The sequence below is a fragment of the Aotus nancymaae genome, unplaced genomic scaffold (genome assembly GCF_030222135.1).
Source record: "Aotus nancymaae isolate 86718 unplaced genomic scaffold, 86718_ANA_hifiasm-v0.15.2.pri h1tg000155l, whole genome shotgun sequence".
Lineage (NCBI taxonomy): Eukaryota > Metazoa > Chordata > Mammalia > Primates > Aotidae > Aotus > Aotus nancymaae.
The window spans coordinates 2,239,058-2,251,305 of record NW_026988570.1 but is presented as its reverse complement, the minus strand read 5'-3'; the positions used below and the strand labels follow the sequence as shown (position 1 = coordinate 2,251,305).

At 39.2% G+C, this 12,248-nt stretch overlaps 1 protein-coding gene across 3 annotated transcripts in view; it reads left to right on the top strand.

Moving 5' to 3' along the window:
* The first annotated feature begins 228 nt into the window (after positions 1-228).
* Positions 229-12,248, top strand: part of LOC135268083 (mitotic checkpoint serine/threonine-protein kinase BUB1) — a 41,236-nt gene continuing 29,216 nt past the window's right edge. For all 3 annotated transcript variants that reach the window (XM_064371685.1, XM_064371686.1, XM_064371684.1), the window contains exons 1-9: positions 229-320; positions 2,970-3,029; positions 3,107-3,245; positions 4,437-4,633; positions 7,031-7,074; positions 8,030-8,130; positions 9,773-9,825; positions 9,917-10,101; positions 11,205-11,356. In XM_064371685.1, coding sequence (XP_064227755.1) covers positions 295-320; positions 2,970-3,029; positions 3,107-3,245; positions 4,437-4,633; positions 7,031-7,074; positions 8,030-8,130; positions 9,773-9,825; positions 9,917-10,101; positions 11,205-11,356 — 957 coding nt within the window. In that variant the 5' untranslated portion in view covers positions 229-294. The remainder of the gene's footprint in view (positions 321-2,969; positions 3,030-3,106; positions 3,246-4,436; positions 4,634-7,030; positions 7,075-8,029; positions 8,131-9,772; positions 9,826-9,916; positions 10,102-11,204; positions 11,357-12,248) is intronic.

Genomic DNA, 12,248 nt, shown 5'->3' with positions numbered 1-12,248 from the left:
TCCCCCTCGCCGCGCCGCATCCTAAACATCCAGCGCTCCCTCTCCTGCAGCCAGGCTTCGGTTTAACCGACAGCTACCAGAAGTGGGAGAAGCTACTGGAGCAAAGGAGGGAGGCGGGACTTGATCTGCGGACAACGGCCCCGGCGATTGGCCAGCTCCTTCTGCAGCCGTGACCAATGACAGGCTCCCTGAAGCGTTCGGCGAGCCGACTGCGGCTGCGCGGGAGATTCGAATTGGCGGCGGTTACTGGCTTGTGGTGCGAGTTTGGCAGCCGCCGGCTAGCATCTTCTGGCCATGGACACCCCGGAAAATGTCCTTCAGTAAGTGCCCATCTGGTGGGATGGGGAAGCCCAGGGGCTGGGCGCCTGGTGTGGGGAAGCTCAGGGGTTTGGAGCGCCTGGGGTTCTGGCCCAGCCCGCTCTAGACCTGCCTTCTTTTGCTCCCTCCGCCCCCTTCCTGGGTCTGGAGTGTGTCCAGCAAGGCCGTGGACCGCTTGAGAGCCGGGGAGGGCTCGGCACAGTGGGCTCCGCTGAGGCACGGTGCTCGTCCGCCCAGCTGCACCACAGTGGCCGTTTGAGGGGATTTGGATAATTCGTTAGGCCCCCAGAGCTCTGATTTATTATTTGTAAGGAACCCCCGCTCCTGATAGCTGTTTAACCTAACAAAAACCCCGAACCTTAAGATAAAATTTCAAAGTCACGTATTTAACAATTAGACTACAGTAGGGAACGAATTTAAAGTTGCTCTCATACCCATAATCCCACCGCTATTTTTTAAAAGTCTTTGAATACAGGGTACTTTAAGAAAAAAAATGGAAAAGAATAAAATTGCTTTGCTTATTATTGAGTGATGTGTGCCAGCCTGCTAACATCGTTAACTTTTAAAAGTTCCCACGCCTTTGTTTTTTGACTTAGATGGTTTACTAAGACTGTAACTTAAAACTATTTAAAACAATTAAGTCATAGGTGGCAGGATGTAAAACTGGTCCATTTTATTAGTTCATTGGGATTAGAAGACCGAGGTTGTTAAATACTGTCAAAACAAAAATATATTTGCTCTAAGACTTTTTCTGTAGCCTTCAACCTAGCCAGCAAATTATTTTCTTTCAGAAGTTTCCCACCCCCATTTTTAAAGGGAAAGCAGGTATTCCTGGTCCTATTTTGACTTACTAAAGATTAATTTGCTTTAGTGAACTGGTTGTTTTAGTATTACAGTGTATTTAGGTCATTTTACTAGAGAAATGTGGTTGGTGTTAGAATATGAAATGTTTACCTTGGGCCGGCCTACTAGACATATTTTGGAAGAAAAATTCTGAAATATGGATTTGTCCCTCTTCTCTATGAAGCATGAGAAACATTCAGAATTCAGAAGTAATTATTTTTTTTTAGTTTCAAAAATAAGCAATAGTTATATGACTAAAAGAAGAGTTAGAACAATATTCACTGAGAACTCCTGTACCTGCGTACCCTCCTACTCTGTCATGTGTAACCGTTTGTTTTAGTTTCTTTTTATTTTTCTTTATATTTACCTAAAAAAGAAGTAAATATTGCTTTTTAGGCAGGGCATGGTGGCTCATGCCTGTAATATCAACACTTCAGGAGACCAAGGCAAGAAAGTCACTTGAGGCCAGGAGTTCAAGACCAATAGTGATACCGCATCTCTGCAAAAAATAAAATAAAAAATTAGCCAGACATGGTGGCATGTGCCTGTAAGTCTCAGCTACTCAGGAGGCTGAGGCAGAAGGATCATTTGAACACAGGAGTTTGAGGTTACAGTGAACCATGATTGTACCAATGTACTCTAGCATGGACAACAGAGCAAGATTCCATCTCTAAAGAAAATAAAAATACATATTGCTTTTTACATCATTAAAAAAAAATATATATATATATACAGTGTCTCAGATAAAAAACCTGGGAGTCTTCCTGACTGGTTTCCCACTTCCCTTCCTACCTTCTGTTCCCTTCTTCACACAGGGGGACATAAAAATGAAAATTAGATCTTGTCACCCCCACTTTTTCCTGCTGATGACACTTAAACCACACTGGCTTTCTTTCTGTTCCTGAAGTTCTCTCAGCCTTGACCATTTCGCACCCAGATAGCTACATGGCTGTCTGGCACTGATCACGTTACCGCCTCAGGAGAGGCAGGACTTCCCTGGCCACTTCTAAAAATAGTAACTCTTATCACATTCTCATCCTTTCTCCTGTTATGTTTTATTTAGTTTGTTCTTCTAAGTACTTAATGTAACCTGACATTACTTTGCATGTTTCTTTTTGTTTGTTTAGCCCCTCTAGCATCTGAATTCCCAAGGGGAATTTTGCTTTACCTGGCTGATTTTTTTTTTTTTTTTTAAGCTGTGGCTGAGTATGTGGAAATGGGGGAAGTAGAGTTCTCTGGGAGTTCTGTGGCTGATTTCTGAGCACTGCTGTCATCTGCTCTTCCTCAGGAACTTTGTTACTTTGAAGCCATGAAAACAAACTGTGTCTGGAAACTCTACTTTGTGGTACTCTGGGCTGCCTCACACCCATTTACAAGCCCTCTTTGACTCTTGTTCCAGCCACGTGTCAGCCATGCTCCTGGGAAGCAAAGGCAGGGATCTGAGTCACTGCCTTGCCTAGATCCCACTGGAAGGGCAGAGAGACGTCTGAGTCAGTGCCATGCTTAGATCCTCCTGTTAGAAGGAGCAGCAAACTTGTGGATACTGGCCCTCATGGTGGTAGTGACACTGGGGTTCCATGAGAGGAGAAGGAGACCCCTGGGGATAGAGCTGGGACTTCTGGAAAAACACTGGCTGCTTCTGAGTTTTCTGACTACTTCTGAGCGAATGCTTCTTATTAAATACTATTTGGATTGATACTTAAGATTTTCATTTTAATGTATATAAACGGTATATATAAAATCAAGTATATTTTTTGCTTGTAGGAATGATCCCTAACATCCCATGTGCATACTTTTCTCTGTTCTAGGATGTTTGAAGCCCATATGCAGAGCTACAAGGGCAACGACCCTCTTGGTGAATGGGAAAGGTCAGCATTTAGTTACTTTTTTTTAAACAAGCTATATGCTGTCCTATGGAAAATTAACATTACCCATATTTTTTTAGCTACATACAGTGGGTAGAAGAGAATTTTCCTGAGAATAAAGAATACTTGGCAACTTTACTAGAACATTTAATGAAGGAATTTTTAGATAAGAAGAAATACCACAATGACCCAAGATTCATCAATTATTGTTTAAAATTTGTAAGTATACTTAAGATGTATCATCAAATCTATAATCATGTTGTACTTCTGCTTTTTAAACTTACATTGTAAGATCATTTTAGACTTTTATTTTAATTCTTTGTTTCCAGTTCTGAAGATAATAGAGAGGAAAAACTGTTTATTCTCTGATTCAATGGACTTCTATGCCGCTAGTCATTAAAAAGTATGTGAGGGCTGGGCACGGTGGCTCACACCTGTAATCTTAGCACTTTGGGAGGCCAAGGCAGGTGGATCACTTGAGTTCAAGAGTTCAGGTCCAGCCTGGCCAATATGGTGAAAACCTGTCTCTACTAAAAATACAAAAATTAGCCTGGCATGTTGGCAGGCACCTGTAATCCCAGCTACTCAGGAGGCTGAGGCAGGAGACTTGCTTGAGACTGGGAGGTGGGGGCTGTGGTGAACTGAGATTTTGCCACTGCACTCCAGCCTGGGCAACAGAGTGAGACTCTGTCCTCCCCAACCTACCCCCAAAAAAGTTAAGTGCAGACTTCTCTCTACCAGCAGTCAATCAGTCAGCTCTGTAGTTGTGTCTCCAATTCAATTCCAGCACTACCTGAACCAAGTTAAGGGCTCTGATCCACAGGACTGCCTCCCACTTCCAATGCCAGTTGCAAGGCACACATTGTTTTACCTTTGCTTCTGATTGACTGGCTATAAAGCAGAGTTCCCACAACCCTCTCTTTGGGCTTGGGTTCCATCAGTTTGCTAGAGTGGCTCACAGAACGCAGGGAAACACTTACGGTTACTGTTATAAAGTATATTACTAAGAATACCAATGAACACCAGATGAAGAGACGTTTAGGGCAAGGTATTTGGGAAGGTGTGTAGAGCTTCCTTGCCCTCTCCAGGTGTGACACCCTCCAGGAATCTCCCTGTGTTTAGCTCTCCAAAAGCTTGTCTAAGCTCTGTCCTTTTGGGTTTTTATGGTGGTGCCTTACACAGACATGATTGATTAAATCATTGGCCATTGGTGATCAGCTTAAACTTCAGTCCCTCTTCCCTCCCTGGAAGTTCAGGGGTGTGGCTGAAAAGTCCAACCCTCTAATCCTGCCTTGGTTTTGCCCTCATCTGAAGTTACCTAGAGGCTCCTAGCTTAGCTGGCTAACTTCTCACCAGACGTAGACTAGCAGTTCCATTATTCTTATGTCTTTTTGTTTTGGGTTCCCGTAGGCTGAGTACAACAGTGACCTCCATCAGTTTTTTGAGTTTCTGTACAACCATGGGATTGGAACCCTGTCATCCCTTCTGTACATAGCCTGGGCGGGGCATCTGGAAGCCCAAGGAGAGCTGCAGCATGCCAGTGCTGTCCTCCGGAGAGGAATTCAAAACCAGGCTGAACCTAGAGAGCTCCTGCAACAACAGTACAGGTAGCTACCAGTTAAAACTCCCTGTGATGCTTCCGACTTTGAAATGTAATGTTTGCTCTTAAAAATTGTATCATTAGCAATTTATACAGGAAAATCCTTCTAGTTTTGGAAAATGTGGATAATACAGGGTAGTATAAAGAAAAAGAAACTGCTCAGAAATACTGCCGTTAATAATAACTGACACATTTCCTTCTAGTATCTTTTCCTGTGCCTGTGTGGGAATCTTTGTATTTGTATATTTTAACAGTAAATCATATTGTATGTTTGGTTACACATACAAACAAATTTATACTTAAGAAATTATGAACTTTTAAACTACTTCTAAAGTGGTTGTGAAATCTGTCACAGTGTTGTGTCATAATCCAACCTCTCTCCAATTGGACATTTAAGTTGTTTACATTTTGATTTTTATAAAAAGCGCCATGATGGATACTTTTTTTTCTTTTTTCTTTTTTTCTTGAGACGAAGTCTCCCACTGGTGTCCAGGCTGGAGTGCAGTGCTGCAATCTCAACTTACCTCTGCCTCCTGGGTTCAAGGGATTCTCCTGCCTCAGCCTCTTGAGTAGCTGGGACTACAGGCGCATGCCACCACACCTAGCTAATTTTTCTATTGTCAGTAGAGATGGGGTTTCACCACGTTGGCCAGGATGGTCTTGATCTCTTGACCTCGTGATCCACCCCCTCAGTCTCTCAAAGTGCTGGGATTACAGGCGTGAGCCACTGTGCCTGGCCTACCTTTTTTTTTTAAAGACAGAGTCTTACTCTGTTGCCCAGGCTGGAGTGCAGTGGTGTAATCTCAGCTCACTGCAACCTCCCGCTCCGGGCTCAAGAGACTCTCCTGCTTCAGTATCCTGAGTAGCTGGGACTTCAAGCATGTACCACCATTCCTGGCTAATTTTTGTTTTTAGTACAGAAGAGGTTTTGCCATGTTGGCCAGGCTGATCTCCAACTCCTGACTGCAAGTGATCTTCCTGCCTCAGCCTTCCAAAGTGCTGGGATTACAGACGTGAGCCACTGCGTCTGGCCTGTGATGAATATCTTAATGAATAACATTGTTCACCCATTTAAAACTTTTTCTATGATTAAGCATATCTCACTTAGGGAATTGTGAAAATACAAGAAATGAAAGAAAACCTTTTGGCATTTTCCTTGGTGCTTTTTTCTCTCCTTGTTACAGGATTGCATGCATGCTTTCTATACATGTGCAGCTTTGTGTCAAGGTCTTTTTCCTTCATCATAAAAATATTTTTTAATGTATTTCCTATTTTTACTTAGTTACTTCTCATAGATTCTCAGAATTGAAACTCTTGAGCCAAAGGGTATATGAAGAGTTTTTAAGCTTGTGGTGCATGTAACCAAACTACCTACCTGAAGGTTATACCAATTATTTAATTTACCCTTCCCCTCTCATCAGTAGAATTTGAGACCCATTATCTACTGAACCCCTTGCCAGCCTTTAATATACTCATCTGTTCAATTTTTCTACAGTATTCATGCTTTTTAAAGATGTCATTATGAGATTTTTCAAACACCCATAAAAGAGAAAAATTAGTATAATAAACTTTCATTTATCTATCACCAACTTTTAATATTTAACATTTTGTATTTCTCAGTGCTGAAGAATTTTAAAGCAGATCCATAAGAGCAAAATATTTTACCCGAAACCCTATTGTAAACATCTCTAAAATCTTACTTCTTACAGAGCCTTATTCCATAATCGTACCTAAGAAAACTAACAATAGTAATTTAATATCACATAATTTTCTGTCTTTTCTCATCACATAAAATGGCTTCTTAACCATTGGTTTGTTTGACTTAAGAGCCAACAAGGTTTACCGCTTGGTTGCTTTATAGGGTGCAGTTTGGATTGCATCGCTCAAAAATGTCAGGTGTGGGAATTGCACATTACTTGACAGATAGAGTTGAAAATGAAATACACCATGAAATGCTTCTCACAGCATTTTGTATGTCTGCCTTTTGAAGCAGTAGTCTAAGTACTTTTGTACTTTCACTTCTTTCTTCTGAATATATTCATTCTGTTCCAAATGTATTAAGTACCTAAAGTAGGAGTTTAGACACCCTGGGTTAGAACATTTGCAGACATGATACATGGAGAAAGACGGTGCATTTGTTATATGACTTTAAGAAATACTAACATAAACTAGGCAAAGGGAGGAATTTTTGTAATAACGGGTAGTATATTGGATATAAAGATATTTCTAGCATTTTTTTTTTTATTTTGAAACCACTCTAAAATGCAACTGTATCTTCTGTCTTGATCTCAGACTTTACTAGCTTGTAATAAGTTGTCTGTGGTATTTAGTTTTCGCTCTTAACAGCTATGTATTGAACTGCAAGTTTATAATCTATATTGATGCCTTTTCTACTGTCATTTAGGTTATTTCAGACACGCCTCACTGAAACCCATTTGCCAGCTCAAGGTAAAATCAGACTTTCTAAAATGCCTATTGTTGTCCATTCAGTCTTGGATTTGTACTAGTATTTTCTTTTCTCTAAAAAACAAAACCAATTGGGCATGGTGATGCACCCCTTTAATCCCAGCACTTTGGGAGGTCCAGACGGGTGGATCACCTGAGGTCAGGAGTTCGAGACCAGCCTAGTCAACATGGTGAAATGCCACCTCTACTAAAATACAAAATTTAGCTGGGTGTGATGGCATGTGCCTGTAGTCCTGGCTACTTGGGAAGCTAAAGCAGGAGAATTGCTTGAGCCTGGGAGGCAAAGGTTGCAGTGAGCCAAGATCACACCACTCCACTCCAGCCTGGGTGACAGAGCGAGAGACTGTCTACACACACACACACACACACACACACACACCCCATCCAATTTTTAATGAAACCCAAATTGTACTCTCAGATAATAAAGCACTCTGATCATCATAATGCCTACTAAATAGCCCCAGAGAGAAAGGGCTTTGTCTTAGCATTTTAAAAGAGCAACCCTGCAAGAAAAGCCTGATGATTTTACTGTATTTCTAGGATTTTTTTTTTTAATTCAAAATTGACCAAATAGTTAATCTGGACTCCATCTATTTTGAATGGAATCAAATGTGTTTAGTGCAACTTTTAAAGAAACATAGCCATTCTTTTTCTCAGAACTAAATATCACATTTCAGCAATAAGCCTACCCTATCCTGTTTAAAATCATTAGTTAAGTTTTAAATTTCTTTTGGGTACTTCCTGGCATTTTGAATTGATCAGAAAATTGTATAATATTTATTTTTAAAATGTTGTAGTTGAAATTTCTGAGACAGTAGGAATGAGTTGATTTATGATTCTTATTGGAAGGATGAGGGGAATGTATTAGGTGTGATAATTTTATTTATTATGGTTTTACCCTTAATTTCTCCTTATTTTATCCTCTTTTCCCTCATAGCTAGAACCTCAGAACCTCTGCATAATGTTCAGTTTTCAAACCAAATGGTAACATCAAAATCAAATCCAGGAAATAGTATGGCCTGTATTTCTAAGAATCAGGTAATAATGACATTTGTAGGTTGTATGGAAACTGGGAATGGTATTGAATGGCCAACCTGGCTGCCTTGTATATCCAGTTTGACATCTCATTTCTTTGATCTTTCGTTCATGACTCTAACCTCCATGTCAGCTACCTGTTCCTGGGGCAACTTCCTGGGCCGTTCTCTCCCACAGCTCACCTCAAATATAATTTGTTATCTAACCCAGAGGCCCCCCACCATACAGCCTCCTGTCTTTACTCCCCCAGCAGCTTCTCCCCTCCCAATATCCTTTCCTCCTCTGCTCTGCTGGCCTCTGCATAGGCTCTGGAAATCTCTACCTGGGATTATACCCACCTGGGGGCTCCTGAAGCTGGCTTTCAAAACTCAGAGCCTCAAAGGTTGATGCCTGTTACCTGAACTAGGCCTCTCATACTCCTAGGCACTGGGACGTGCTTCCAGTGTCCAATTCACTCTTTATGTTTTGTGTATCTCTTATGTTTCCAGGTTCATTCTTTAGCACCAAATTATAGTGATTGTAAACTTCTTTTCAGTTTCTTCAAACTTGAGACCTGGCTACCTCTAACTTCTCTCTCAAACTTAAAAAATACTATTTCAGCAGATACCATCAAGTGATATCTGTCAGTTTTCTGCCACCAACCAATAAATGTAACCGCATCCTTCCCTGTGAGAAAAGGTTGCCATCTATCTGCAGTTGTCCTTATCCTCATCAAGAGTTTTGCTCTATGGAGATCACTTCTGCCTCCATGGCTTATCAACATGGGAAAATGCTCAAGTCTCTCCTTCCCTTAGCCTCACGTTTCCCAGCTATGTTTCCCATGTTACCCTCTGTAGTACAACTTTCTTTCAAAGTTCATCAGGGACCTCCTTGAAGCAAAAGCCAATGGCAATGCCTCTGTTCTTAGGGTATATGTACAGATTTTATTAATGTAACACATTCTTAGAAGCAGAATATGCATTCCTAACTGACAAGTAGTGCAACTTGTCCCAGTTTACATTTTACATCCTACACATGCTTGCCAGCCTCCTGACCTCATATTGCTCTGTCTAAGCTCTAGACAGTAGAAATGGGTCTTGATTACAGTCATATTTTCTAGACCTAGCTCAGAGTGTAACATGGAGGTGTCTGGTAAATATTTGTTTAGTGAATGAATTTGGGAACTCTTGAGGGCAGAGTAGTACCTGAGGAAAATTTTAATTAAAAAAATGTTGAACACAGCAGTTAGGAATATCCATCCCATAATGTTTAGACTCCATAGCCTAACTCCTAGACTATAAATTGAAGGGAAATCAGCTAGGGTTCTTCTCTACTGCTGGGTAGGACTTTATCAAAAGTAAAACTCTTTCCTGGATTAGATTAAATTGCAATAGTTATTGCAAGGTTAATGATACAAACTGAATCTTTTGATATTAATCATAATTTTAAAATATATGAATATGATGTATTCATATATTCATATACATATGTGAGTATAATATAAAATAATAAGATATATATATATATATATATATATATATATATAAATCTACTTGAGATTAAGGGTCCTCTTCCCCTCAAGCATTTTCATATTGTTTTGTGAAGTAATTTAGGTGACGCTTTCTTCTCAGATAGGTGAATGCTCATGTTTGTTTTCTGTTTTTAGGGTTCAGAGGTTTCAGGAGTGATATCTTCAGCTTGTGATAAAGAGTCAAATATGCAAGTATAATCAGTGCATTAATCTATTATGAGTTTCCTTCAAATGTTCTTCAATACATTGTTGTAAATAATGTATTTTCCCCCATTGTAGGGAACAAAGAGTGATCATGATTTCTAAATCAGAATATTCTGTGCACTCATCTTTGGCATCCAAAGCTGATGTTCAACAGGTTGTTATGTATTGCAAGGAGAAGCTTATCCGTGGGGAATCAGAATTTTCCTTTGAAGAATTGAGAACCCAGAAATACAATCAACGGAGAAAGCACGAGCAATGGGGTACTTGCAATCTTGTATTTTCAGTTATTCTTATGTCACTTAAAATAATCCTCATCTCTGAGTAATTTTTTATAGAATAATTGACTATGTTGAAAGACTCTGTAAAAAAAGTCTTCATCTCATCCTATCAGAAGCCCAGAAGTCATTATTAACCCATTTTGCATTTGCCTGGAGAATATTGTGCTGGCCGCAAGCTGCACTTTTTTTTCTAAATGAGAAATTGGTTAACCAACTAGTGTAGCAGCCAAGTTAGTCCAAGGACTAAATTGATGTCTTGGCAGCAAACTCATAGTTGAAAGAGTGCAAATTAGATATCCATACCAGTGTCATTTTAGCTTTAGTGAAATAAATATTTAAAATTTTTTCAATATTATCTGTATATTGTAATTCTAAATCTCTAGGTCAGTTATTTGAACCTTTATTCCATTTGGGACTTTTATATCATCTAAGTTATTTGGGCTATAGCCATTCTGGGCCTTTCTTTTTTGTTCATTACTTTTCATATTCAATTGACAACAGAGAAGACAAGTCAGTTAACACAGAGGACCCATTTTTTTGCTGGGCATAGATCCATTTTTCTTTCACATGCCATGACCAAAAAGTCTTAAGCCAGACTCTGATTTGTCTGGTATCTGTTAACCAGTTGTTGGAAGCGGGACTAACCACAGCATGCTTGAAGCCCTGATCATTTAGTGTACTTCACTTCTACTTAGTTTCTAGAGATTTTTGTCTTTTAAAAATAAAAACTTATTTTAAAATGATTTGCACAATCATGATTGTTTACAAGAACAATCATGTATATGATGGTTAAAAAAAATCTTTGCTATTATACTGTGCGGTTGTTAAGTATTACTTTTGATCAACATGTAGATTTTTTTTTTTTTTTTTTTTTTTAGTAATTTACATGCCCTGAATATATAGTAACCAAGCTAAGGGCAGGTAAAAATTAAAAGGTAATACAAGTTTCACTTCTAAAACCAAATACAAGAAAGACTAACAAAAAAATCGGGCCCCTAAAATATAACCCTTTCCTCATTTTGCATGTATTCCTATGATGACTTGAATTTAAGTTTTGCATGCAATCCATTTTTTCTTTCGTAAAGTAAATGAAGATAGACATTATATGAGAAGGAAAGAAGCAAATGCTTTTGAAGAACAGCTATTAAAACAGAAAATGGATGAACTTCATAAGAAGTTGCATCAAGTGGTAGAGACATCCCATGAGGAGCGGCCCACTTCTCAGGAAAGGTCTGAGGTATATTGTGCTCTTCATGACACGTCCCATGCCCAGCAGCAGGAATTGCAGTGTTGATTTGTTCCTTTCTATGTGCTGGTTTTAGAGTTAATTCTGATGTTAATTTAGCTGGTACCTTTCTGAAATTCTAAAATGATTTGACACAGAAGTTCAAAATGTAGAGTGAGACAAGAAAGTTACAGAACAGAATGGTAGTATGTTTTACATGTTTGTATGTATACATATCTATTTATTCATGTATTAGTATATATAGACCTTTTTTGTTTTTTGTACAACGACTATTGTGTAATTAAAATTGGAGTATAGTACTCTCAATAATTTATCATCTAGATATATTTTTTGTTTGCCATTACTTCATGTTGGAAAAGGAGAGAAGTGGTGAGTGTGTTAGAGCCACATATATTTTCTTAAAATTAGTAATGAATGAAGGAGATTGGAAATAAACTAATTTAAGCTGTATAATAGTTGCTTAATCTGCATCATAGTATATGTCTGTCTATGACATAGGATACTATGAAGATAAAATACTTAATTTTGTTACATATTTGGAAAGTATAAAAATATGCGACTATATGATGGTTTTTAAAAATATCACATGAAAGATGTGTGTATAAATATATATATATGTATGTATATATGTTAGACAGGGTCTTGCTCTGTCACCCAGGCTACAGTGCAGTGGTGTGATAACTGTTCATTGTATCTTCCTTAGCTGTGACCACAGGCATGTGCCACCACACCCACCTAATTTTTTATTTTTATTTTTGTAGAGATGGGGTCTCGCCATGTTGCCCAGCCTGGTGCCAAACTCCTGGGCTCAAGCGTTCCTCTTGCCTCAGCCTCCCAAAGTGTTATGATTACAGGTGTGAGCCACCATACCTGGTCTGAATGT